Here is a 20,926-nt window from a genome sequence, read left to right as displayed (position 1 = left end):
GAGAAAAAACTTAAATGCAAAAAAAAAAAAGTTTGTCCCAACCGATGGACATCAGTTATCTGAGTGAAAAGAACACTATATTCTGCCTACATTTCTAAATGCTACAAAATTAGAAAATCAAACAGGACAGCTCCCCACCACGTTTTATCGGGATTGTAATCTTGCAAAGTACAAAAAATCCCACCTCTATGAGAAACTGCAATCTGAGTCTGGTGTCACAAAAGGAACAAGGAAATGATGTCTGAATGGCAGCTTTTACAACTTACAAAGTGGTAAATGCTCAAATGTTATAATAGCAGCCTATCTAATCAGCGGTGGGGAACATCCAGCCCAGGGTTGTATAAGCTCACAAAGTCATTTGATCTGATCCTGCCAAGGCATTAAGGGTGAGTTAATTGTTTGACAAAATATAACAAGGCTATTTTTGTTAATCCTCAGAGAGTATTTTTCCATTGATTTTTTTAGAGAGGGAAGGAGAAACATTGACGTGAGAGAAACACATCTATTGGCTGCCTCCTGCATGAGGCCCTGACCAGGGCCCAGGCCGGAGAGGAGCCTGCAACCAAGGTAAATGCCCTTGACCGAAATCAAACCCGGAACCTTTTGGTCCACAGGCCAATGCTCTATCCGCTGAGCCAAACTGGCTATGGCTAACTTTTAAGTTGATAATTTTGTATGGTCTGTAAATGATGTTACAAATATCCAAATGGCCCTTGGCAGAAAAAGGTTCACCATGCCTGACTAAATTGTGAGTCTTTCTCAAAGAGTTTCTTTATCTCACATAGTAGGTGGAAAACGGGTAACTCTGTTTCTAGCGAGATAAACTGGTATCCTCCAAATGGCCCAAGTACCTACCACCCAAGTTCCTTTAGCCATTCAATGGGGGCATAGCGCCATCTTGTGGCCATGCTCAAACCACCTGTTAATAGGTGGTTTCTTATTCCAGCATGTTATGTTAGGAATGAAAAGAACACTATTTTCTGTCTACTTTTATTGACTTTTTTCCCCTCATACATTTAAAACAAAAACTAGCACATGACAATAGCATCTTATCCCAAAGTTTCAACTCAGTCGACTGCCTCAGAGGGGCCATGAGAACTAAGCCACCTTATGCCTCTGAATGACTAACTGAAGATTCAAGTTACAAAGCAAGTTCAAGTTTCTGCCCAGCCAAGATACACAGCCAATGAGACAACACGTTTCGGACTCCAGCTCTCCGCCTGCCTTATTTCCCAGTAGCTCTTCCTCTCTGATCAGACTGAATCCTCCTGCTGGCTATCCTCAGGGTGGGTCAAGGCTGAACCAGAGAGAAAAGTGCAGTCTGGTCCCACCGTTGTGGGCTAACAGCTGGCCAGCTAGGAAGTCATCTCCATACAGTCTTTTGTCTCCACTGTTTGGCTTCCTCTCACTTTTATGTAACAGTTGGACTCAATGTTCATTAAGTTGACTGAAGGGTGGTTTGAGACTGGCATACTTTCCTGAGCTAAAATAGAAAAAAAGTACCTCTGTGGCCGTCCTGCCATAAGATCAAGTAAAAAAGGGAAAAGCGCTACTGAGAAGGGCAGTCCTGGAGAAGCAATGCAACCCAATCCCCTCCCTGCCCCGAGCAGGTTTCTCTAGCACTAGCTCTTGAGGGTACGAGGCAGATATTCTGGGGTCAAGGAGGTATAATGAAGGGAAACGCATTTATTTCCCCCTTTTAAACTTCCCTGCTGCCCCAGTCTTTGCCTTCTTCTTGGCGGATCCCTTGGGTTCTGGCTCCTTGCGCTTAGCTGAAGACAGAGAGCCGGTCACCTTGAAGAAATCGTCCAGGCGGCCCTGGGTGCTGCCTTGGCGACTCTTGTTCAGCCGCTTGACCGCGCTGCGGATGCGCTCCTCAGAGAACTGCTTTTCGCCGCACATGAACTTGACGAGCTCCTCTTCGTTTGGCTCACTCCACTTCAGCTCCACGGATGCTGGGTCCAGCACCTCTGGCTCCAGGAACAGCTGCTGGGCCTCCTTGTGGAGCCAGTTTTCTGGCACAGGGTACTTGTTGGGGTCGAGCCGACGCACAATCTCCTCGATGCTCTTGTGCTTCTGGATGAGGTCCACGGCCCGCTTGGGCCCGATGCCCCGGATGCTCTCACAGTAGTCGCTGCCCAGCAGGATGCACAGGTCCACAAACTGCTCCTGGTTCAGGCCCAGCTCCTGGAGAATCCGGCTCAGGTGAAATTCCTGGATGGGCAGCTTCTTGGCCTCGCTGGCCGTCAGGTGCCGCATGAGCACAGGGGTGCCGAAGGTCAGACAATCCATGTCCTCTGTGGCCGCAGCGTAGACTTTGCCAGCCTTCACCAGGGCTGCACAGCTGGCCTCCGCCTCACTGGGGGCATCGAGGTACGGGATGCCCATGAGGCTCAGTAGGTGCTTGCACTCATCGTTGTGTTGCTTGGTGACCTTCACCAGCCGCTTGGTGTACTTCTCCACCTCCCCCTCGGCCCCAGCAGCCTGAGCCTGATGCAGCTGCTTCTCCGCCTCAGCCCGCCGCTCACTGCGCTTGGCCAGCTCACCAGACTTGAGCTGCGGTGGCTTGCCGTCAAAGACATACACGGGCTTGATGCCTTTCTCTATCATGCGGATGGTGCTGTAGAACATGCCCATCAGGTGGCTGGTGGTCTCACCCTCCTCATTCTGCAGCACATCCCCACCCTGGCGAACAGCAATCAGGAACTGGTAAATGCTCATGGAGGCATCGATGGCCACCTTGCGGCCAAAGTAGCTCTTGATGTCATTCTCCCGAATGGCACTGGGGGCCACATCAGCAATCAGCTTGGCCAGGCCTTGAATACCCATAGCAGGAGGGACAGCTGAAAAAGAAAGGCAAGTAACACAGGGAGGAACTTAAAGGATGGGAAAAAAAAGGTTGTAATTGGTGCTATCTCAAACAAATTTAACACAACAAAAAGGAAACCAAGTTAGCAGCACAGAAGATGAAGAGATGAAGAAAACAAGGTTTCCACTGGCCAGAAACTTACAGTGTAGTAAGGAACTCCATTCAATACTAACTAAGGCTTCCTGAGTAGAACTAAATTGGGTGCTAAAAGGAATAAGACGCTGTTGAGGTCCTTAAGGGACTTAACGTTTTGTGGATAAAGCAGCAACAGAACTAGCATGCAATAGGGGCTAAGCAGACATCTGCATCCGTATCATGCAAATCCAGAGTGTGTCTGGCCCAACTTGAGGAGGCCAGGGACCACAAAGGCAGAACTGAGCCCTGCAGGACAGGCAAATACTGGTGAGGGCCATGGCTGAGTAGCTCGGTTGGTTAGAGCATCATCCAGATAAGCCAAGGTTCAGTGCAGATTCTATCCCTGGTCAGGGAACACACAAGAATCAACCAATGAATTCATCAATATGTGGAACAAATGGATGTTTCTCCCTCATGCCTTCTTCTCGATCTAAAAATATATTTAAATTAAACACACACACACACCACACAACTGGTTAGGCAAAGGTGAGATGAGACAGTTACCACAGCAACCACAATTCACAGCTGAATGTGTAAAGTGGTAAAATAAACATTAGTATCCATCTTCTTGCCAGATGTGAAAACCACATTTACTCTTTCCCACATTATTCCTCTGCCTTCCTGGCCTAAGCAGCTGTGATGGTGAGTGTTCTGTGTCCATGTGGCTAGGCTACCTGTATCCCATTATTTAACAAATACCGATCCAGGTGTTGCTGGGATGGTATTCTGTAGAGTTGGGTCACATCTGTAATCAGTTGACTGTAAGTGAGAGAGACTGCTCTCCATATAGCCGTGGGTCTCATCCAAGTCATTTGGACCACCTTCCCAGCAAAAACTGAGGTGTCAGGAAGACATTCTGCCTCAAGATGGCAGCGTTAACTCCCGCCCGAGCTCCCAGCCTGCAGATCTGCCCCTGCACTTTTGGACTTGCCAACCCCTACAATCACCTAAGCCAATTCCTTCAAATAAGACTCTCTAGGTTGCTCTGAGAGGGGCAGAAACAGAATGCTGGGGACCCAGCCAGAATGGTAAGAAATGTGAGTCCTGCTCTGTTAACCGCGACTGCTTCATTCTGGGTAAAGAAGGCACGTTCTAACCTGGCTGGCAGACGCACTTGGGACTTGGGCGCTCACCAGGGAACGCACCGCCCTCCCCATCACGGAAAGATGAATGACTTTGCTGAAGAAACCAGAATCTCCCGCTCTTTGAAGACCTCAGCCCTTGCGTATCACTAAGCTCCCTGGCCCTGTTGCATACCTGCAAGGCCTTGGCAAACCTCCGGCCTGCTTCCCTGCCCAACTGGCTTTCACTGTGCACCCATGTAAGCAGCTGGCTTTTGGGGGGGCCGCAGAGCAGATTTTTGTGGATGACTTGCTGTGCTCTCCCCATACTCCCGGCAGCATGGGGACAATCGATCATTCATGATTCAATCCGGTCTCCGCTTAATTGGCTCAAGAGGAGGCAGGCGGCACGGACCCACGATTGTCCGCTAACAAATCCATGTGCCATGCACCTACCGTATCTGTTCTTTCCTGGAGAACCTGACGCAGACAGCACCCCGAAGAACGGAGTGGTGGGCTTTTCCACACACAGCACGGACCTCCCTTCCGTGTCCCCCAGGCAGCACCCAGGAGATGCTGCGGGAAGTTTAAGTCCTTCCCTTGTCTGCTCGCTCCACCACCGGGACAGGACGGTGCATTCCATGGCTCCCACCGACCCCAGGCCCTGACCTCCTCACTCCGCCCAGGGCTGCGTTTCCGTGGTTCCAGCCCCTTCACACCTAAAAAAACCGCCCTCACGATTTTATTTTATTTTTGCTCCTTCCATCCAAACCTGTCCTTTCATCCACTTAAAACGTAAGAGTTTTGTGTGTGTGTGTCACTCAGAGTCATCCCCTACCCACTGGGGGTCTGTGTCCAACGCTCCACGAAACTGCACCAGGCCTTCGAGGTGCTCCCATTCCTCCCTCCCAGGGACCTTTCGAAAAGCACCAGCGACCCTGCGACATCCCTTCTCGTGAAGTTCGAACCTTCCATGCCCCGGTTCCCATCCCCCTTACAGGCTGGGCCCAGGAAGGCCTGTGTCCGGCGGGCCGGTGACCCCGCGGCCCTGCGCAGCACCCAACGGCGGGGTCTGAACAAGTGGGGTTTAAAACTGCGTCTCACCCAGGATCTGGGTCAAAACACACCGACCCCAGGAGGTGGGGTTCTTGTCCTCTTCCTGCAATACAGAGGCTCGGAGCCGGCGCGGGCGGCCCTCGCCCCGCAGCGGGAAAGTGGCGGGACCGCACTCGCGCCCCGCCCCGCGCGGCCCCCGGCCCCCGACAGCATCCCGCGCCCAGCAGGCCCCGCCGCTCTCGGGGACGCCCCCCACGGGGTCTCACCTGGTCTTGGGGATGCGAGGGCTCGGCTGTTAGCGGCTGGTGCGGTGTCGCCCGGCACAGTCCTCAGTCCCGCTCTCGCCTCAGCTCGCCCGCGGGTCCCTCTTCGCTCCACCGCCTTCCAAAGCCCGCGCTCCCGTCACGTGACCCCGCGACGCACAGCCTCCTGGGAAGCGTAGTGCAAGCCCGACCTCTCGGCCTGCTTCTCTAGCGGCAAACAGTCCCGGCAAGGTGAACGGACTCCCTCGGTGACCTTGCCGCACCCTTCTTCACCTGTTTACCTTCACTCCATTCAAGGTTCTCGCTGGCCTCAGCCCCCGCGACACCTGAAACGGCGGGACTACACGTCCCACAATGCCGCGCGCGCGGGCGCCACTTCCGCTTCCGGCTGAGCGGCGCGCCGGCTACTGCCGACGTGTTTTTCCGGTGGCGGAGTGGCGGACTACCAAGTGCCCGGCGAAATGGTGAGAGGGGCGAGAGGAGTTTGGCACAGGGCTGGGAGGAGCCCACACTCCCCTTTCTCTCGTAGAGGCCTCGGAGGCCCGGGATCCAGAGGGCGGGAGGCTCCCATATCCTCCCGCTTGGGCGGAGGGGTGGGGAGGGGAAGTCCCTGGCCGTGGACGCCTTCGGCTGAGGTTTTGATCTCGCAGTTTTAAGGGGGGACAGGTGTGGGGGAGACGCACAAGGTGCATTTAAGAAAAATCTCTATTGTTGAAAGTATTCCTATGTCCCCTCTGCCCCCATTGACACACACACCCCCAGCCAACCCCCCGCCCCTGAGGTGCAATGTTATTATCCTGGAGCTTTTATCTCTTACTTGTGACCAAGCTGTTCTCTCTGTCTCGACATTGTTCCCCCTGCCGAGCTCGCACTCTTGGGCGAATGTCGCCTTGCCACTCCCGCCACCTCCGTGCAGGCCTCTTGCGCGCGTCCGCCTGAACCCCCCTGTGCCCTGCCACGCCTCCCAGCGACCACCCTCTGACGTGCCTCCAGCCCTGAAACGATGTCTATTCATCTTTGTATCCCCAGTGCCAAACACAGGGCCTGCCAATGGAGGCTCCATAAAAGGCAGCGATTGTCTTGATCTATGGTGGGGGGAAGGGGGACGTAAATGTTTACCGAATTGAATTCCAGTGTCTCTTGGAACAACGGGGCCAGTTTACTTCTCTGGAGTTGTTATGCTCAGGGTTTTGGAAGCCGTGGCGTGCGGGGTACAATGGGAGGCAGCATTGGCACAGAACTGGACGTTCACAGCCCTCTTGCTCAGTCAGGCATGACTTCACAATCGCCCCAAACTTTGGGAAGGAAACAAACACCTGTTGAGCCACTGTTTTATGCCAGGCAGATGGACATTTGTCATCTTTCTTGTATCATGCGCACTGTGAGATGATAGAATGCCTTGACCGAGGCACGTGCTGTTCAGTGGAGACAGAATTTTAACTGGTGTCTTCTGCCTATAGATCCTGAGATTCCAGGATAATACAGAATGAGAAGCTGAGATCATCCTGAGATTCCAGGATAATTCAGTGAGAATAATACAGAATGAGCTGAGTCCAGTGTCCACAGATGTAGGTCCATAAAACTACAAAAATTATAGGCAGACTTTTTTTTTTTTTTTTTTTTTGAGAGAGAGAGAGAGAGAGAGAGAGAGAGAGAGAGAGAGAGAGAAACCAGTTTGTTGTTCCACTTATTTATACATTCATTGGTTGGTTCTTCTTCCCTACCCTGCCCCATTGGTTGATTCTTATATGTGCCTTGACCAGAGATCGAACCCGCAACCTTGGCATATCGGGACAAGACTCTAAGCAACAGAGCAACCCGGCAAGGCCAGATTTTTTCTTACATGTGGCTTATCTCAGGCGGGAGCTCATACCTTTCATTACATTTTTGTCATTGAGGTCAGAAGCCTCAGAAAATATTAGGGGCCATTCGTTGACCCGCCGCCAATTAGTCATCTGTGTCCTAGCCCCTGACTTTCATAGTGAAGTGACAATGTGCCACCGTAGTTTCAGAGGCAAGTGCTGTCACCCCCAAACGGCACCACTTGGTGTTGGTGAAGGACTGCCACATTCCCCAGGCTGAGGCAGGCCGGGAGCAGTCACAGCAGCATGAGGCTCCCTGACAGCCCCACGCGGCCCCCAGGTTGAAGTCATGGGGTTCTTTCCTGGCTCTGACCTCCTGTGTGCCCCTAGGAGCTCGAGGCCATGAGCAGGTACACCAGCCCCGTGAACCCAGCCGTCTTCCCGCACCTGACCGTGGTGCTGCTGGCCATTGGCATGTTCTTCACCGCCTGGTTCTTCGTGTATCCTTTCCACCGGGCAGCGGGGGGAGAGGGGGGCAGAAACCATGCTGGGCGCACGCACCCTGCCAGTGCTTTCCTGGTGTGGGGACGGGAGGTGGAAAGAAGGCCGTTGACGTTCCAGGGTCAGGTTGTGGCCTTACTTTTCAACTTCAGGTGAGCTCAGTTTGCTCTTCAGGTTCCTAGGACAAGAAGCAGAGGGCCTGGCAGGAGTAGAGGGAATACGGGAGTAGATAACAGTGGTGTTAGGAGGGGAGCCCTCAGATGCCAGGCGGTCTGAGGACTGATCTAGCTCCACCGTGTATTTAGGTAAGTGACCTAACCGCTCTGGGCCTCATCTTCCTGGGTAGTGGAGGGATTGCATGGAGCAGCAGAGCCCAGGCCGCTCTTGGGCCTCTGCCCAGCTGCACCAAGCCAGACCCCCCCCTCCCCCAAACCAACAGCGCATTCCTTTCTCTCGCAGTTGCAGTGGCCATGCCCCCTGCTCCGTGCAGTCCATCCCTGTGCTTCTCCTTAACCGTCTTGCAGGTATGAGGTCACATCCACCAAGTACACTCGGGACATCTACAAGGAGCTCCTCATCTCCTTGGTGGCCTCGCTCTTCATGGGCTTTGGCGTCCTCTTCCTGCTGCTCTGGGTTGGCATCTACGTATGAGCTCCCACGGGTAAGAGCTGCTACAGGGTGGGACGCTGGAGAATCCTCCCACACCCACATCGCTGGGGTCCTCAGGCCTGCACTGCCCCTTGGTTCATGAGACAGACTCAGCAGGATGGATAGGGACACCAGACCCACGTGCCTCTTTCCTGCTCCTAATGGGATTTGAGCCACGTCGACCTACTTTGTCATTTCCCAATTCTGGGACACTGCCCAGGGCCTCGATCTGGCTTTGGGGGCTACTCCATGGGGCTGTGGGTGCAGGCTTCCCAGGGCTGTGCGTTTGCATTCTTACATTCACGCACCAGTGCTTGGAGAGTCTGCTGGGGAGTGGGCCCGAAGGGCGTCAGGGTCTGGGACTTAAAACTTGTTCTGATTAGGAATGCCTCGGCCACTAAATAAACCCAGATTAAGTGAGGAAAGAAAACAAACAACCTTGCCATGGATAATCCACCAAACAGGTCACGAGAACTGGCTCCGGTGGCTCAGCCACAATGGCGTGTGCCCCTCCGCCCCTGCCCGGGAGCACGGGGCTCGGCGAGGGAAGCGGAAATGAGGATCTTTGGTCTCACTTTTACACTCTCTCCTCTTTCAGGCTCCAGCCAGGCAGCTGCACTGAATCCCTGCTTTTGTAAATTAACTTTTTTACTGTCGCTGGCGCTGTCCCACCTGCTGCTCACAATAAAGGCAGATGTGTGACCGTCCCATCTGGTGTCCTTCTTGCGGGTGGAGTGCGTGCTGGTGCCCAGACCTGCCTGACTTCCCTCTCCTCTCTGCCTTTCCCATGGTGCCTGCTGCGGGGTGCCCGCTCTCCCTCTGAGGGCCCAGGGGTGTGGGAAGGCTGTCCTGGTGACTGAAGGCTTCCCTGTGGATAGGAAGGGGCAGGCCCGCCCCTTCTGTGGTTTCTCCAGGGACCCACGCCCATTGGCTTTGCCCTGGGCCAGCCCCCTGCCCCAAATGTAGCCACTCTTCTCCGGGCTGGGAACCCTGGCAAAGCTCAGCTTGTCCCCTCAAAAGGCTTTCCCGTAGGATGCCTACCTTTAAACCTGGCCAGGCAGCAGGAGTTCCCTGGGGTGTGGCCAGGGAAGGGGCCTGCTGAGTCCTGTGCCCCAGCCTGGCTTGACGCTAAGAAGGACAATGGTCTGCAAAGCATCCCTGTGGCTGAGGGACCCCAGAGACTCCATCCGGGAGGTCCCAGCCCCAGAGGTGACTCCACCTCCCACCAGAACAATCTCAAAGAGACGGGGAGGCAAGCTCAGATACAAACCGCATTTATACATTTATTTATATACGTGCATGTACTTCAGAAGGAAAGAACAGTTCAGGGACAGGAAGCACAGGCTCACGGCCGCTTCCCTTTGCCCACTCGAGTCAGAGCTGGTCCACGATAAATATGAGTCGAAGCTCAGGGGCAGGAACTGGGGGTTAACGGGGAGGGCGCTCTATGCACACGCAGGCTTTTACTGGGATAAATGAGGGCCGGGGTCTTGTGCATGGAGAAGCCTTATGTACAGCTTGACATTTGGGGGAGATTAGCCCAGTGGCTACAGGAATAAAGGCCACGGGAGAGAGAGGGAGAGATGGCTGCTGGGCCCAGGTAGGGCACGGAGCCAAGGCACGCACTCACCAGCACCGGCAGGGCAGCTGTCCGCTGCCAGCAGGAGGCCCGTCCCCTTCCCGAGGCCCTTTCTCTTCCCTGGGCTTAAGGCAACTTTGGTCCAAGGTTGACCCCCCTGCCCTGGGGATCCCCTACCCCAGACATGGCAACAGCCAGCTGCTAACCAGATTGGGGCTTTGCTGTCCAGGTGGGCTGCAGGGGGCAGTGGAGGATCACTTTCCAGTTAAGGACTGAGGGGCCGCAGTCCAAGAACACAACCCCTCAGAGGAAGCCCCAGGATCCTAACAAGGAGCGGGGCCGAGCAGGTTAAAGGCGTTTAGGAAGGTTCCCCCACGGGAGGGGAGAGAACAGTAGTCCCAAGTAAGGCTGGCCCGCATGGTGTGAGAGCCAGATAATTCCTATGTCAGAATGGGGCGGAGCCACGCGGGAGCCCCCGCCCCCTGGTGTGCCCCCCTCCTGAGGGTAAGTGCTTGAGATCACAGCAGAAGGGGCCCACCGGCAGTTCCTAGGCTTTTACAAGATTCAGGCCCCCCCACCACATACACACACAAGCCTCCCATTCAGAGCTGAGAGGTAAGGGAGGGGCACGGCCTGGTTCCCCAAACGGTGGTAGACCATCACAGAGCAAGGACGTGCGTGCAGTCCCGGTCCCGGCCCCACGTCCGAACCGTGTCAGGGCTAAACGATTCCCACACTCCTCCCACGAGCCCAGTGCGGCTCAGAACTGCCTGCACCTACGAAGATGAACTCCGCCCTGGAGACAGCCTTCTGTGCTCACCTAAGCCCTCCCTGGATTTGGGAGACTGAGAGGGGAGGGAGGGCCGGTCCTGGTGGTCAGGAGTGGGGCGGTGTCTCACGGGACAGGTCCGGGCCAGGGCCCTGTCTTGGCGAGTGTCATCCCAGCGCCCTGGCCCCTCTGGGATTCCCATCACCAGCCTGCCACCCCATCCTGGCTTAAGTGCCTTTTAGTTTTCATTCATGACAGCGGGAGCTATCCGCACCCACCGTCTGCCAAGGTGGCAGCTGCCTTGCAGGGCTTCCTGCTCTTCTGCCAGAGAGTGATGGGCCCGTGACCCCACGGTGAGCCTGCAGCGCCCAGGGGCCCGGGCCTGCGCCGCCGGCACCTCACAGGCACTTCCAGGACACTCCAGGGTCAAGGCTCCGAGGCTTACCCGGCCCACTGGCTCGGCCAGACACTAAGTGTACCTGGCACTCAGCTGCAGCTGCCCCGGGAGGCTCGGAGCCAAGCTCAGGGAGAAGAGACCTCTGCACCCAGTGTAACAGTCAAACCCCAAAAGTCCACCTCCTGGCCACCCTTTGGGGAGCAGCTTCGAGGGTGAGGGCTGCCTGCCCTCACTGGTGCAGGGTCCCAGTCAAGTCGACTGTAGCCGCCCATCTCAAAGGCAGGCCGGCCCTCCTAGGCCAAAGGGAGCTCCCGGCCTCAGGTGGGGAGCAGCGAGGGTGGGCTCCGGGCAGAGCCCCGGGCTCCCCCTGCCCCAGGGCCCGGAAGCCAGCCCTCCCGTGCCATGTCTGCACAGAGGGCCCCACGGTGGCAGCCAGGCGTGACCAGCAAGAGCAGCAGCTCCAGTGTGAGACTACAGTGTCCCCGGCGGAGGCCGGGCCCAGCTCCGTCGGGGCAGTGCCCGCGGGTGGCGAGCTGGCAGCACAGGCTCCAGTGTAACAACTGCATCCAGTGTGGGGGCGCCCGGGGCCGGCCCTGGTGTGGGCGAGGCCTCGGGGGGCAGCTCAGTGGCACAGGCGGTAGAAGCGGAAGTAGTAGTCCGTGGCCAGCTGGACGGGGGCCTCCGCGCTGCAGTTGGCCTGGCCCTGGGTGGGAGGGTGGAGGGACTGGATGAGGGGGTTTGGGAGTTGCAAGGGGGAGGGGAGCCCCCCCCCCACATGTCCTGACACCGCCCCAAGTCCTGCCCTGAGCTCTGTACCCGCACCCCCACCCAAGCCCCTTCCCTCCCCAAAGCCCCACAGACACAGGCCTGCGCTCACCAGCAGTGCCACCTGGAAGTGGTAGGTGAAGTCACGGGAGGACAGGATGGTCACTGGCCACTGGTGAGAAGTGCCCTGGAGGAAGGGGAGAGGTCAGGACAGGCCCTGCTGCCAGCGTGGCCGGCGGAGAGCAGTCTGGCTCTGCGGAGTCTGGGAAGGAAACGCATCTCTGCAGAGATGGAAGCAGGGTCTGCTCTGGGGCGCGAGGGCGGCCACTCACTGTGCCCATAAGTCCACAGCTGCCTCCTCCCGTCTGCCTACCTTCCCTCCCGCCCACAATGCTCTGGGCACGTCAAGTAGTTCATTAACCCGCCTTCCTACACCAAGGAGGGGGCGCTGCTTACCGGCGAGGAAATGGCTACTTTCCTAAAACCATGGTGCAACATGGCAAGGCTGGACCCCAAACCCATCTGTGTCATGCTCTGTCCCTGGCAGGGCAGCTGGCCCAGCTCCTATTGGAGGCTCCAGCTTCGCTCCTGCGGTACGTGTGCCCAGGCCTGAGCAACGCGTCCGCTGAGCGCCGGGCCGGGCTCCCTCAGCTGCTCATGCTGCCCCCGCTGGGGCCGCGGGGCCTGGGCCTCCTGGGCTCCCCCCATCAGCTTCTCTGCACATCAGTCTCCCACGCCTCCCGCACGGCCTGCGAGGGGTCCCAGCGCGTGTTTGCGAAGCCTGAGGAGAGCTTTCCTTAACTTGGCTGAGTCATAGCTGCAGGTCATGGCCAGTGAGGCACTGGAGAGTGACAGGGTCTGGCCACTTGCTTCCAGAGCAGGAGGGAGCTGAGGGTCTCCCCCAAATCCAGATGGAGCTGGGCCCCGTCCCCAGCCTGAGCTTGAGGTCCAGGCTCCCAACCTGCTGCCCCCACCCCCCATCCCAACTCAGCCCTGCCAGTTCCAGCTCCACCAACATGTCCCCTTCCCCGCCCCCCTCCGTCCCCGCCTCCAGACCTCTGCACCTGCTGCTCCCCTCTGCTGGGACACTGTCCCAAGTGGTCCTTCAGGTCTCATTATATAAACATGACTTTCCAGTGGCTGTCCTGACCTGAGGCCAGATGAGGTTAGCTCTCCCTGCCATGGGCTCCCAGGGCTCCCTCCCAGCCCCTGCCCCTGTCCCTGCCCCTGCCCCTGCACCCATCACTGCACTCAAGCTAGTCCTTGTGGGGCCATTTTCTTTCTTTTTTTTTTTAAATAAATCTTTATTGTTCATATTATTACAAATGTTCCTCATTTGTTCCCCTGTGGGGCCATTTTCTTCCCAGCGCTCTGCCAGGGCAGGAATGGGACAGAGTAAGCGACAGAGAGGCTCAGCCATGCGTGGTACACACCCCCTCCCGCAGTGTCCCTTGTGGAGATGCCTGCACTCTGGCCCCGGCTTCCTCTCCTCACACATTTGGGGGCCCCGTTGTGCTCTGGGGCCCCCCAGCGGCCCCCTACCTGGGTGTCCTGGTGGGTGGGGAGGCTCTGTGGAAATCCCCCCTCCTCGCACGGCTCCTCCGACCTCAGGCTGCACAGCGCCACGGACACGGGGGACGAGGAGCTGGAGGTGCCAGGTAGCAGGGAAGTGGGTTCCAAGCGCCTCCGCCCAGCCTCCTCCCCGCCTGCCCTCCACTCCACCTCCCTGCCCCGCCGGCCCAGCCACCGAATCCTCTCAGCGGGAAAACAGTGCTAACAGTCAAGGTCCCAGAAGGCTCTCCACCCTCCCACCCACCGTCCTGCACGGTCCTCAGGGCCCCTGCAGGCAGCAGCCCATTCTACCGATGAGGAACCGAGGCCCAGGGAAAGTTAGCAGCCAGGGACCGGGTCTCCCCTCCCCCACGCCGCACTCACTTCATCTGCAGGGTCAGGCTGAGGTGCAGGGGGGTGCTGCCGCTGACAGGGATGTGGTAGGTGAAGTTCCCAGGCCTGAAAGGGCAAAGCTGGCTCCTCAGCCCCAGGCCACACCCCCAGCCTCACCCCATGGACTCCTCAGCCCAGCCTCCCTGGAGCCCCTCAGGGGTCTAGCCAGGGTCTGCGTTGCCTGGTGGGGGAAGGTCATCCCCGAGCAGGGCAAGGGCTGGACATGTGGACGGCCTGGGCTCGGAGCCTGTCCCTGAGGGAGGGGCCCGCCCACCTGCAGGCACCCCCTGGAGCACAGTACTGGGCGGTGATGGGCATCGAGTTCTCCAGCAGCTGGATGGAGGTGAGGGCGGGCGCCGCGTCTGCAAGGAGAGGCGGGGGTGAGCATCTACCCCTTGGGGTTTCTCGGTCACTTTGAACTTCAATCTCAGCAAGCCACAGCTTCTCAGCTTTTTTCCCTTTAACCCTCGTCAAACGGAAGTGGGTGAGGAGGCCCAGTATCTACAGCAGAGCCAGCTCTTGGCCTCCCCTTCAATCTCCAAGGCAGCCCGGGCACCGTGGCGGAACCCCGTTTAAAAGCCTCAGCAAGAAAGTGTTCCCCAGCCAAAACCGGTTTGCTCAGTGGATAGAGCATCAGCCTGAGGACTGAAAGGTCCCGGGTTCAATTCTGGTCAAGGGCAGGCACCTCGGTTGCAGATACATGCCCAATAAGGGGTGTGCAGGAAGCAGCTGATGGATGTATCTCTCTCATCAATGTTTCTAACTCTCTATCCCTTCCTCTCAGAATAAAATCAATAAAATATATTAAAAAAGAAAAGTAAGGGTTCCCCAGCTTTGTCTGCCTAAGGGTTTGGGGTTTGGAAAAACGGAAGAGCCAGGCCCTGGAGCCAGGCAGGTTGGTATAATTCCAGCTCTGCCACTGATGGCTCACCCTGAGGAGACATTCTCTGGTCTAGCCTCTGTCTCTTCATCTGGAAATGGGGACAGTCCTTTCTTGGGGGGGGAAGGGGGGGGGGGTGTTGCTGTGAAGATTCCATCCGCAGGACCCCTGGCTACTGGTAATGCTCAGCAGGGCCTGCTGACTGAGCGGAGCACCCAGACACACGATGCCTGGGCTGAACAGGGCTGGGTTGAGGGGTGCAGGGGGACAGGGCAAGTACCTGCTTGGCCCCAGGGCTGAGTGGGCGGGGGGAGCCCTCGGCGGGCCCGGCCATGAATTCGGAGGCTGGGGCTGTTCTTGGTTTTGCCCTGCCCCCCCAGGAAGGGGACTGAAGGACTGGCCACGGGCTCCAAGCTCTTTGAGTGCTTGGAGTGGCCGATGCCATTGGCTGCCAGGCCCCAGGACTTGGCTCTGATGTTGGTGCCGGGCAGCGGGGCCATCTGGCTGGGGTCTGTGGACAGAACCGGGGCAGGCTGAGAAGAGGGGCTGCTGCCTCCTGCCCAGCTGTCTCTACAGCCCCACTGGACTTGGGGTGACCCCATCGGTCTCTTGGTCCCCCCAAGGCGGCCCGCCAATATTTTCCAGAGCCTCCTTCTGGGCTCAGGAGACCCTCCCACCAGTGGGCCTGTGGGGTATTCCTCTGGACTCAGCTAAAAACCAAACAAACCCAACAGCCATACCTGAGTGGTTGGTGGAGGGACTGGGACTGGGGGTGCGGCCATGGCTGGGGTCAAAGCTGGGGCCAAGACTAGGGTGAGTGGCAGGGCCGGGCGTGGGCGAGGAGCAGCAGACGACGGGGCAGGGCGGGCTGGAGCACAGGTCTAAGGTGCGGATGGCTGGTCCTGGGGCTGAGTGGGTCAGGCCCGTGGTAACTGCGGAAGCCAGAGGATGTAAGAGCCAAAGGGGGCAGCAAAGACCCCCATCCCCTCTACAGAACACAGCCTCCTCCCCCATTCCACCCCTCCAGACCTGCCCCAGGCACGCACCCAGCAGCAGAGAGGGCCGTGTGCCTGGCAGCCCGGTGGGCACGGGCGACTGTCGGAGCTGAGTGGTCCCAAAGCTCTGGCTGGCCCTGCTGGGGAAGGGTGGGCCGAGCTCAGAGGGGCTGGAGCTGGTGGGGAAGCTGGGAGCCTTGAGAAGCAGGAAGGGCAGCAGGGGGTGGGCGGGGAGGTGGAACGAAGCAGGGAGAGGGCAGCCGGAGCCAGAGGCGGCAGGGAGGGGCTGGACCCGGACACGTACCATGGGCACATGGCCTCACTCCCCCCCGGGTGCTGGGGCCGGAGCAGGGCCAGAAGACAGGAAGTGGACACGGCAAAAGAGCTAAGGGCAGCATAGAGGAAAAGGAGCAGGCGCGGTGGAGAGAGAGAAGACACAGTCAGAGATGGCCCAGAGGCTGAGGGTGACAGTGGGCAGACAGAGCCCAAGGTCCCGCCCTGGCCCTCCTTCCCTCCACCCCAGTCCAGCCTAGGCCCCGCCGATGCCCTGGCCTCAGAGGCCCGGTGACCCGGAGGAGCGCTGGGTAGGCCTGAAGAAACACAGATTTCCGCAGGCACTGGAAGACAGACATCCCCTCCAGGGAGGCCCTCCCTCCCCGGCACCAGCCCCCCACGGGCTGAGAGCCTAAGCTGGAACCCCAGAGGGGACAGCCTCCATGGCTCCTCTGACCCCGGCTGCCCACCGTGGCCCCGCCTGAGCTGGCGGCTCAGCAGACACCAGGCCTCCAGGAACATACCCATCCGTCTCTACCAGGTCCTCCTCGGTGCGCAGGCTCAGCACATACAGCGTGGACATGGACACCACGCTGGGGACCACAGGGAAGGGCCACGGTTAGAGCTGAGCCACAGTCTGGAGTCCTCTCTCTGGGGCAGGGCCTGGGCTCCCGGGGGATGCCTGTAACTGGTCTCCCAACCCCCAGGGGGACAGGACAGGATGAGGCAGCCCAACCCTTCCCCGGGACCTCAGGGACTCTCCCTGGCCACGCCTTCCTCTCCCCAGGCCACGCCTTCCTCTTCCCCAGGCCACGCCTTCCCCTTTCCCCAGGCCACGCCTTCCCCTTTCCCCAGGCCACGCCTTCCTCTTCCCAAGGCCACGCCTTCCTTTTTCCCCAGACCACGCCTTCATCTTCCCAGGCCACGCCTTTCTCTTTCCCAGGCCACGCCTTCCCTTTCCCTAGGCCATGCCTTCCCCTTTCCCCAGGCCACGCCTTCCTCTCCCCAGGCCACACCTTCTTCTCCCCAGGCCACGCCTTCCCCTTTCCCCAGGCCACGCCTTCCCCCTTCCCAAGGCCACGCCTTCCTCTTTCCCAAGGCCACGCCTTCCTCTCCCCAGGCCACGCCTTCCTCTTCCCCCAGCCTGCAGCCCAACTGTCCCAGCCAGCTGCCCTGCCCTGCCCTGCCCTGAGCCTGCCTGGGGGACAGTCACCTGAAGGCCATGACCACCACCAGGGCGATGATGGTCCCCTGCAGGAAGCGCTGGCTGACGCAGGCCTGCTCTGGGACCACAGACGGCGCCTGAGGAAAAGGGAAGAAGCAGCAGAGGCCTAGGCTTAGGGAGCCCGTGGTCTTACCCACTGGGGTGCTGCTGGAGGTAAGGGTGCAAGGTGGGCTCACTCCCATGGGGGCAGAGGGAGAGGACCAGAAAGCAGGGCTGGGCGGGCTAGAGGGTCAGTGAGCCTGGAGAGGGGCAAGCAGGAAAGGACGCCGTGGGAGGGGAGGCCCCGGTCAACCTACCCCCCACCCGCCCACCTTACCTTGCTGGCCACCTTGGGGGGCCTCTTCTTGTGGGGGACGCTGCCTGCCCGGCTGAACTGGCTCCCTGTGTGGCTGCAGCCAGAGGGCCAGGGTCAGAGGCAGCCCTGGGGAGCCGGTCTGCCCTCCCTCCCCCGCCCCGCACCCCCACCTGAAGGCGCCGGAGCTGCCGGTGGACTTGAAGCTGTCCAGGCGCCGCAGTTTGGCCAGCTTGTGGCTCCAGCGCTCCAGCTCGTCGATGCGCGTCTCCAGGTTGTCGGTCAGCTTGCACAGCTCCTTCACGGCCCCCACGTTCTCCATGAAGATGCGCTCCTGGCCAGGGAACGGGACAGTGTCAAGGGCATCCTGTGCCGCCTCGGGCAGCCCCCCGGCCGGACCCCTGGGCATAGGCCTGAACTGCCCTCCCCGCCCGTCAGAATGCCCGTCTCCCAGGGCCCATGGGCGCCCCTCGCCCCAGGAGCAGGGAGCCTCCCATGGCAGCACTTCACTGTGCAGCCGAGGCCAAAACTTCTGGTGCTCCTCGCCAGGGAGGGTGCCATACACCTGGCAATGCACCGCGCCCGAGCCTGGCAAGAGCCCCGAGAAGACTCAGCGGCCGCTCTGGCCCAGCCCCACGGCCCCGAAGCCACCCTCCGAGCGGGGCTCTGCACCCAGCCCAGCCTCCTTGGAGGGGTGGCCCGCCCCTCTGCCCCGGGGCAGCCCAGGCCCCCCCAGGCTGCAGACCTTGTTCACCACCAAGAAGTTCTCGATGGTCTTCCCGTTGGCGAAGACCACGGCGCCCGCGTCCTTCACGGCCTCGGGCAGCACCTCCTTCACCTCCTGGGCGATGACACCTGGGGAGGGCGGGCCAGGGGTGTGTGGGGGGCGGGCCAAATGTGAGGGCCGGGTGAGTTTTGTGGCGCTAGAGATCTGGGCTCCTAGGAGCCTGGAAGCAGGGGCGCCACTGGCTAGTGTTCGCAGGTGGTGTTTCCTGGGGCCAAGATGTGTGCGCCCCTGGCTGGCGGGCGGGGCCGGGCGGGTCCCTGGGAGTAAGAATCCCAGGGGAGGGGGCAGGGAGAGGGGGGATGAAGACAGGGTTCATCCAGGGCAGAAGGGCGAGGATCCCCGGGATCGATTCCCGACTTCCAGGGTCCAGGCGGGAGACCCCGGGGCTGCGGGAGGGTTCCCTGAGGGGTTCCCCGGAGGAGGTTTCTAGAAGACCCGCGCAGCATCACAGGAGGACGGGGCAGGGTCGGGGGTTCCGGGCTCCCCGGCTCCAGCCTCAGTGCGCGCAGGCGGGCCTTACCCGTCTCGGGCGCCGAGGCCTCGATGCCCGCGCTGGCGGCGAACTCGGGCTTGTATCTGTAGTGCACCAGGCGCATGCGCGAGATCCTCTTCAGCTGCTCTGTGGTGTCCACCTGCGGGGAGCCAGGCTCAGCCCGAGCCCTCCCTCCTGGCCATCGGGAGCGCCCCGGAGACCGAGAGGCTGCAGGGTGGAGGGGAGGCCCTGCTTCCGGGGCCCCGGGGGCCTGAGATCCAGGCTCAGTCCTCCCCCTCTTCCCCTTGCCCCTGGGCGCTCCGCTGTCCCCACCCCCAGCCCCACCTCCTGCACGTGCTCCTTGGCGCGGAGGTCCGACGGGTGCATGAGTGAGCCCATGACCTTGACGTTGCCGTGCACGACCAGCGCCTCATCGGGACGGTCTGTGTTGATGCCCACACGGCCGTGGTGGAAGACTGTGTCAGGCACCTGTGCCCGCTGCCACAGCACGTCACTGTCGCTCTCAAACTGGCCTGGGTTGGAGGCCTAGGCACATGGGGGTTGGATGGATCAGTCCGGGGGTGGGGGGGAGGGAACCTGCAGCCCCCTGGGAAAGAGGCACCCCCCCCCCTCACCGCCCCTCCAGCTCTGGCCACGGCTCCTCTCTTCACTCTGCCTAACCTAAACTGCCCCTCCCATTGTGGCAATTTCTGGTTACTTGTGGGACTTCAGGGAGCCCCCAGGCCTGTCCACTTCCACACTTTACAGGGTTCCTCAAACTTTTTAAAGTGGGGGCCAGATCACGGTCCCTCAGAGAGCTGGAGGGCCGGACTATATGAACTACTAATTCCTACTGTAACACCTCGGCTGTGCTCACTGCCCAAAAACCTGGCAGGCCGGATCAGACTCCTCTGCGGGCCGCATGTGGCCCACGGGCCGTAATTTGAAGACGCCTGCTTTAGGAGACTCTGAGGCCCAGAGAGGGTGGAGCCTTGCCTGAGGCCACACAGCCAGTGCCCAGAGGACCACCACTGCAGCCCCTGACTCCCCAGGGATTTCTCTGCTTTCCTCCCAGTTCTGGGGGGGACCCCTCAAGCCTCTGGGGGGGGGGGAGGTGGCCCTCACCCGCACGATGATGCGCTCCGAGATCTGGGCGGCCAGCGTGTAGTTCTGATTCTGTGCGTGGGCCTGGAGGGCCACCACCAGCATGAAGTACCTGCAGCACATCGCAGCCTTAGCGGCCCCACAGCCCTGCCCCCCCGCCTCTGCCCTCCCGACCCCCACCCCAGGTCAGATGCACAGTGCACAGCACTGCCCTCTCACCCCCACCCCCTCCCGCCTCCAGGGTACCAGCACCCCAGGAGGCGGCATGAACAACCCATCCCAGAGGAGGAACCTGCGTCTCCACTAGGGGGCGGCATTTCCCCAGGGCCCACAGCGAGGCCGCGCAGAGGGTTCCTGCCCTGGAGCCAGGCTCCTGGGCTCCCTTCCTTAGTCAACCAGGGGCTGAGCCACACGGCGGCACTTCCTGGCCGCCTCCCCAGCAGTGGGGCTCTGGGCGGGCTCCGGCTGCTCACCTCTGGTCGGGGTTGGGCTTGCCCTTCTTGCGCATGTTGTTGGCGGTGGTCTCGCTGAAGTGCAGGCGCCCCACGGTCACCTTCGTGACCTGCTCAGGGGGCAGGCTGACCCTGCGGAGAGGGCGGGCGCTCAGGCGCAGGCAGGGCCTGGGAGAGCCAGGCCACAGGGGGGCACCCAGTATGGGGGTGGACGTTGTGGGTGCCTGCCTAGCCCCCCTCAGCTCCTGAGCCAGCTGCGGGGGCAGCCCTCCCAGAGGCCACCCCCAAGGTCAGACACTCACGTGACAGGGTTGAAGGGCCGCTTGCTGCGATCCGACTGAGACTGCTCGATGTTGATGGACTGGTTCAGGGCCTCTAGCTGGGGAGGAGCAGGGCCAGTGGGCCCTCAGGGCCGGGGTCCCTCTGCCCTGCCCTTCGGGCCTGGCCTCCTTCACCTCTCAGCCCAGTCCGGCCCAGCTGGAGCTCAGCCTGGCTTCCCCATAAACTCAGGTCCCTCTCCTACACAGCCGCACCCCAGGCCCCCCTCTGCCCCGCCTCTGTGTGCGTGCTGGGCAGACACACTCCGCCGGCACCTCATAGCCTCCAGTCCACACCCACACCCCCAGCCTGAGCACACCCCAAACCGGCCTCCACAAA

The 20,926-nt window shown here is 59.9% G+C and overlaps 3 protein-coding genes across 10 annotated transcripts in view; 1 reads left to right on the top strand and 2 right to left on the bottom strand.

Annotated features, from left to right (window-relative positions):
* Window positions 1–976: 976 nt before the first annotated feature.
* FEN1 (flap structure-specific endonuclease 1) lies at window positions 977–5,664 on the bottom strand. Its single transcript, XM_036417337.2, has 2 exons — window positions 5,388–5,664; window positions 977–2,843 (listed from the first exon to the last, which is right to left on the bottom strand). The coding sequence occupies exon 2, from the start codon at window positions 2,827–2,829 to the stop codon at window positions 1,687–1,689; it is 1,143 nt and encodes a 380-aa protein (XP_036273230.1). The 5' UTR covers window positions 2,830–2,843; window positions 5,388–5,664; the 3' UTR covers window positions 977–1,686.
* A 27-nt stretch (window positions 5,665–5,691) lies between these two features.
* Window positions 5,692–9,036, top strand: TMEM258 (transmembrane protein 258). 2 transcript variants are annotated; one of them, XM_045574098.1, is made up of 4 exons: window positions 5,692–5,848; window positions 7,577–7,686; window positions 8,212–8,348; window positions 8,719–8,743. In XM_045574098.1, exons 1-3 carry the CDS (start codon window positions 5,846–5,848, stop codon window positions 8,336–8,338), a joined length of 240 nt encoding a protein of 79 aa, XP_045430054.1. In that variant the 5' UTR covers window positions 5,692–5,845; the 3' UTR covers window positions 8,339–8,348; window positions 8,719–8,743. The 2 variants fall into 2 exon arrangements, with proteins under 2 accessions (XP_045430054.1, XP_036273232.1); XM_036417339.2 differs by lacking the exon at window positions 8,719–8,743 and adding an exon at window positions 8,934–9,036 and having other exon boundaries at window positions 5,693–5,848.
* Window positions 9,037–10,991: 1,955 nt separating this feature from the next.
* MYRF (myelin regulatory factor) overlaps window positions 10,992–20,926 on the bottom strand; it is a 30,299-nt gene continuing 20,364 nt past the window's right edge. For 2 of the 7 annotated variants that reach the window (XM_036417330.2, XM_045574094.1), the window contains 19 exons: window positions 20,572–20,648; window positions 20,291–20,401; window positions 19,839–19,929; window positions 19,059–19,259; window positions 18,762–18,873; window positions 18,200–18,309; window positions 17,628–17,788; window positions 17,479–17,551; window positions 17,151–17,239; window positions 16,462–16,530; window positions 15,969–16,049; window positions 15,716–15,804; window positions 15,410–15,601; window positions 14,950–15,180; window positions 14,064–14,151; window positions 13,781–13,855; window positions 13,388–13,490; window positions 11,958–12,032; window positions 10,996–11,783 (listed from right to left, as the gene is read on the bottom strand). In XM_036417330.2, coding sequence (XP_036273223.1) covers window positions 11,703–11,783; window positions 11,958–12,032; window positions 13,388–13,490; window positions 13,781–13,855; window positions 14,064–14,151; window positions 14,950–15,180; window positions 15,410–15,601; window positions 15,716–15,804; window positions 15,969–16,049; window positions 16,462–16,530; window positions 17,151–17,239; window positions 17,479–17,551; window positions 17,628–17,788; window positions 18,200–18,309; window positions 18,762–18,873; window positions 19,059–19,259; window positions 19,839–19,929; window positions 20,291–20,401; window positions 20,572–20,648 — 2,109 coding nt within the window. In that variant the 3' untranslated portion in view covers window positions 10,996–11,702. Of the gene's footprint in view, window positions 11,784–11,957; window positions 12,033–13,387; window positions 13,491–13,780; window positions 13,856–14,063; window positions 14,152–14,949; window positions 15,181–15,409; window positions 15,602–15,715; window positions 15,805–15,968; window positions 16,050–16,461; window positions 16,531–17,150; window positions 17,240–17,478; window positions 17,552–17,627; window positions 17,789–18,199; window positions 18,310–18,761; window positions 18,874–19,058; window positions 19,260–19,838; window positions 19,930–20,290; window positions 20,402–20,571; window positions 20,649–20,926 lie in introns of all 7 variants that reach the window. The other 5 variants (XM_036417323.2, XM_036417324.2, XM_036417328.2 and 2 more) reach the window with 5 other exon arrangements.

Source organism: Pipistrellus kuhlii, unplaced genomic scaffold, assembly GCF_014108245.1.
Source record: "Pipistrellus kuhlii isolate mPipKuh1 unplaced genomic scaffold, mPipKuh1.p scaffold_m20_p_59, whole genome shotgun sequence".
In the NCBI taxonomy this organism is placed as follows: Eukaryota; Metazoa; Chordata; class Mammalia; order Chiroptera; family Vespertilionidae; genus Pipistrellus; species Pipistrellus kuhlii.
Note: the sequence above shows the minus strand (reverse complement) of the source record. Positions and strands in the feature narration are given on the sequence as shown.

Coding starts and splice junctions, on each gene's coding strand:
- FEN1 (XM_036417337.2), bottom strand. CDS start 2,829: ATGGGTATTCAAGGCCTGGCCAAGCTGATTGCTGATGTGGCCCCCAGT.
- TMEM258 (XM_036417339.2), top strand. Junction 7,687..8,211: donor TTCACCGCCTGGTTCTTCGT/GTATCCTTTCCA, acceptor ACCGTCTTGCAG/GTATGAGGTCACATCCACCA.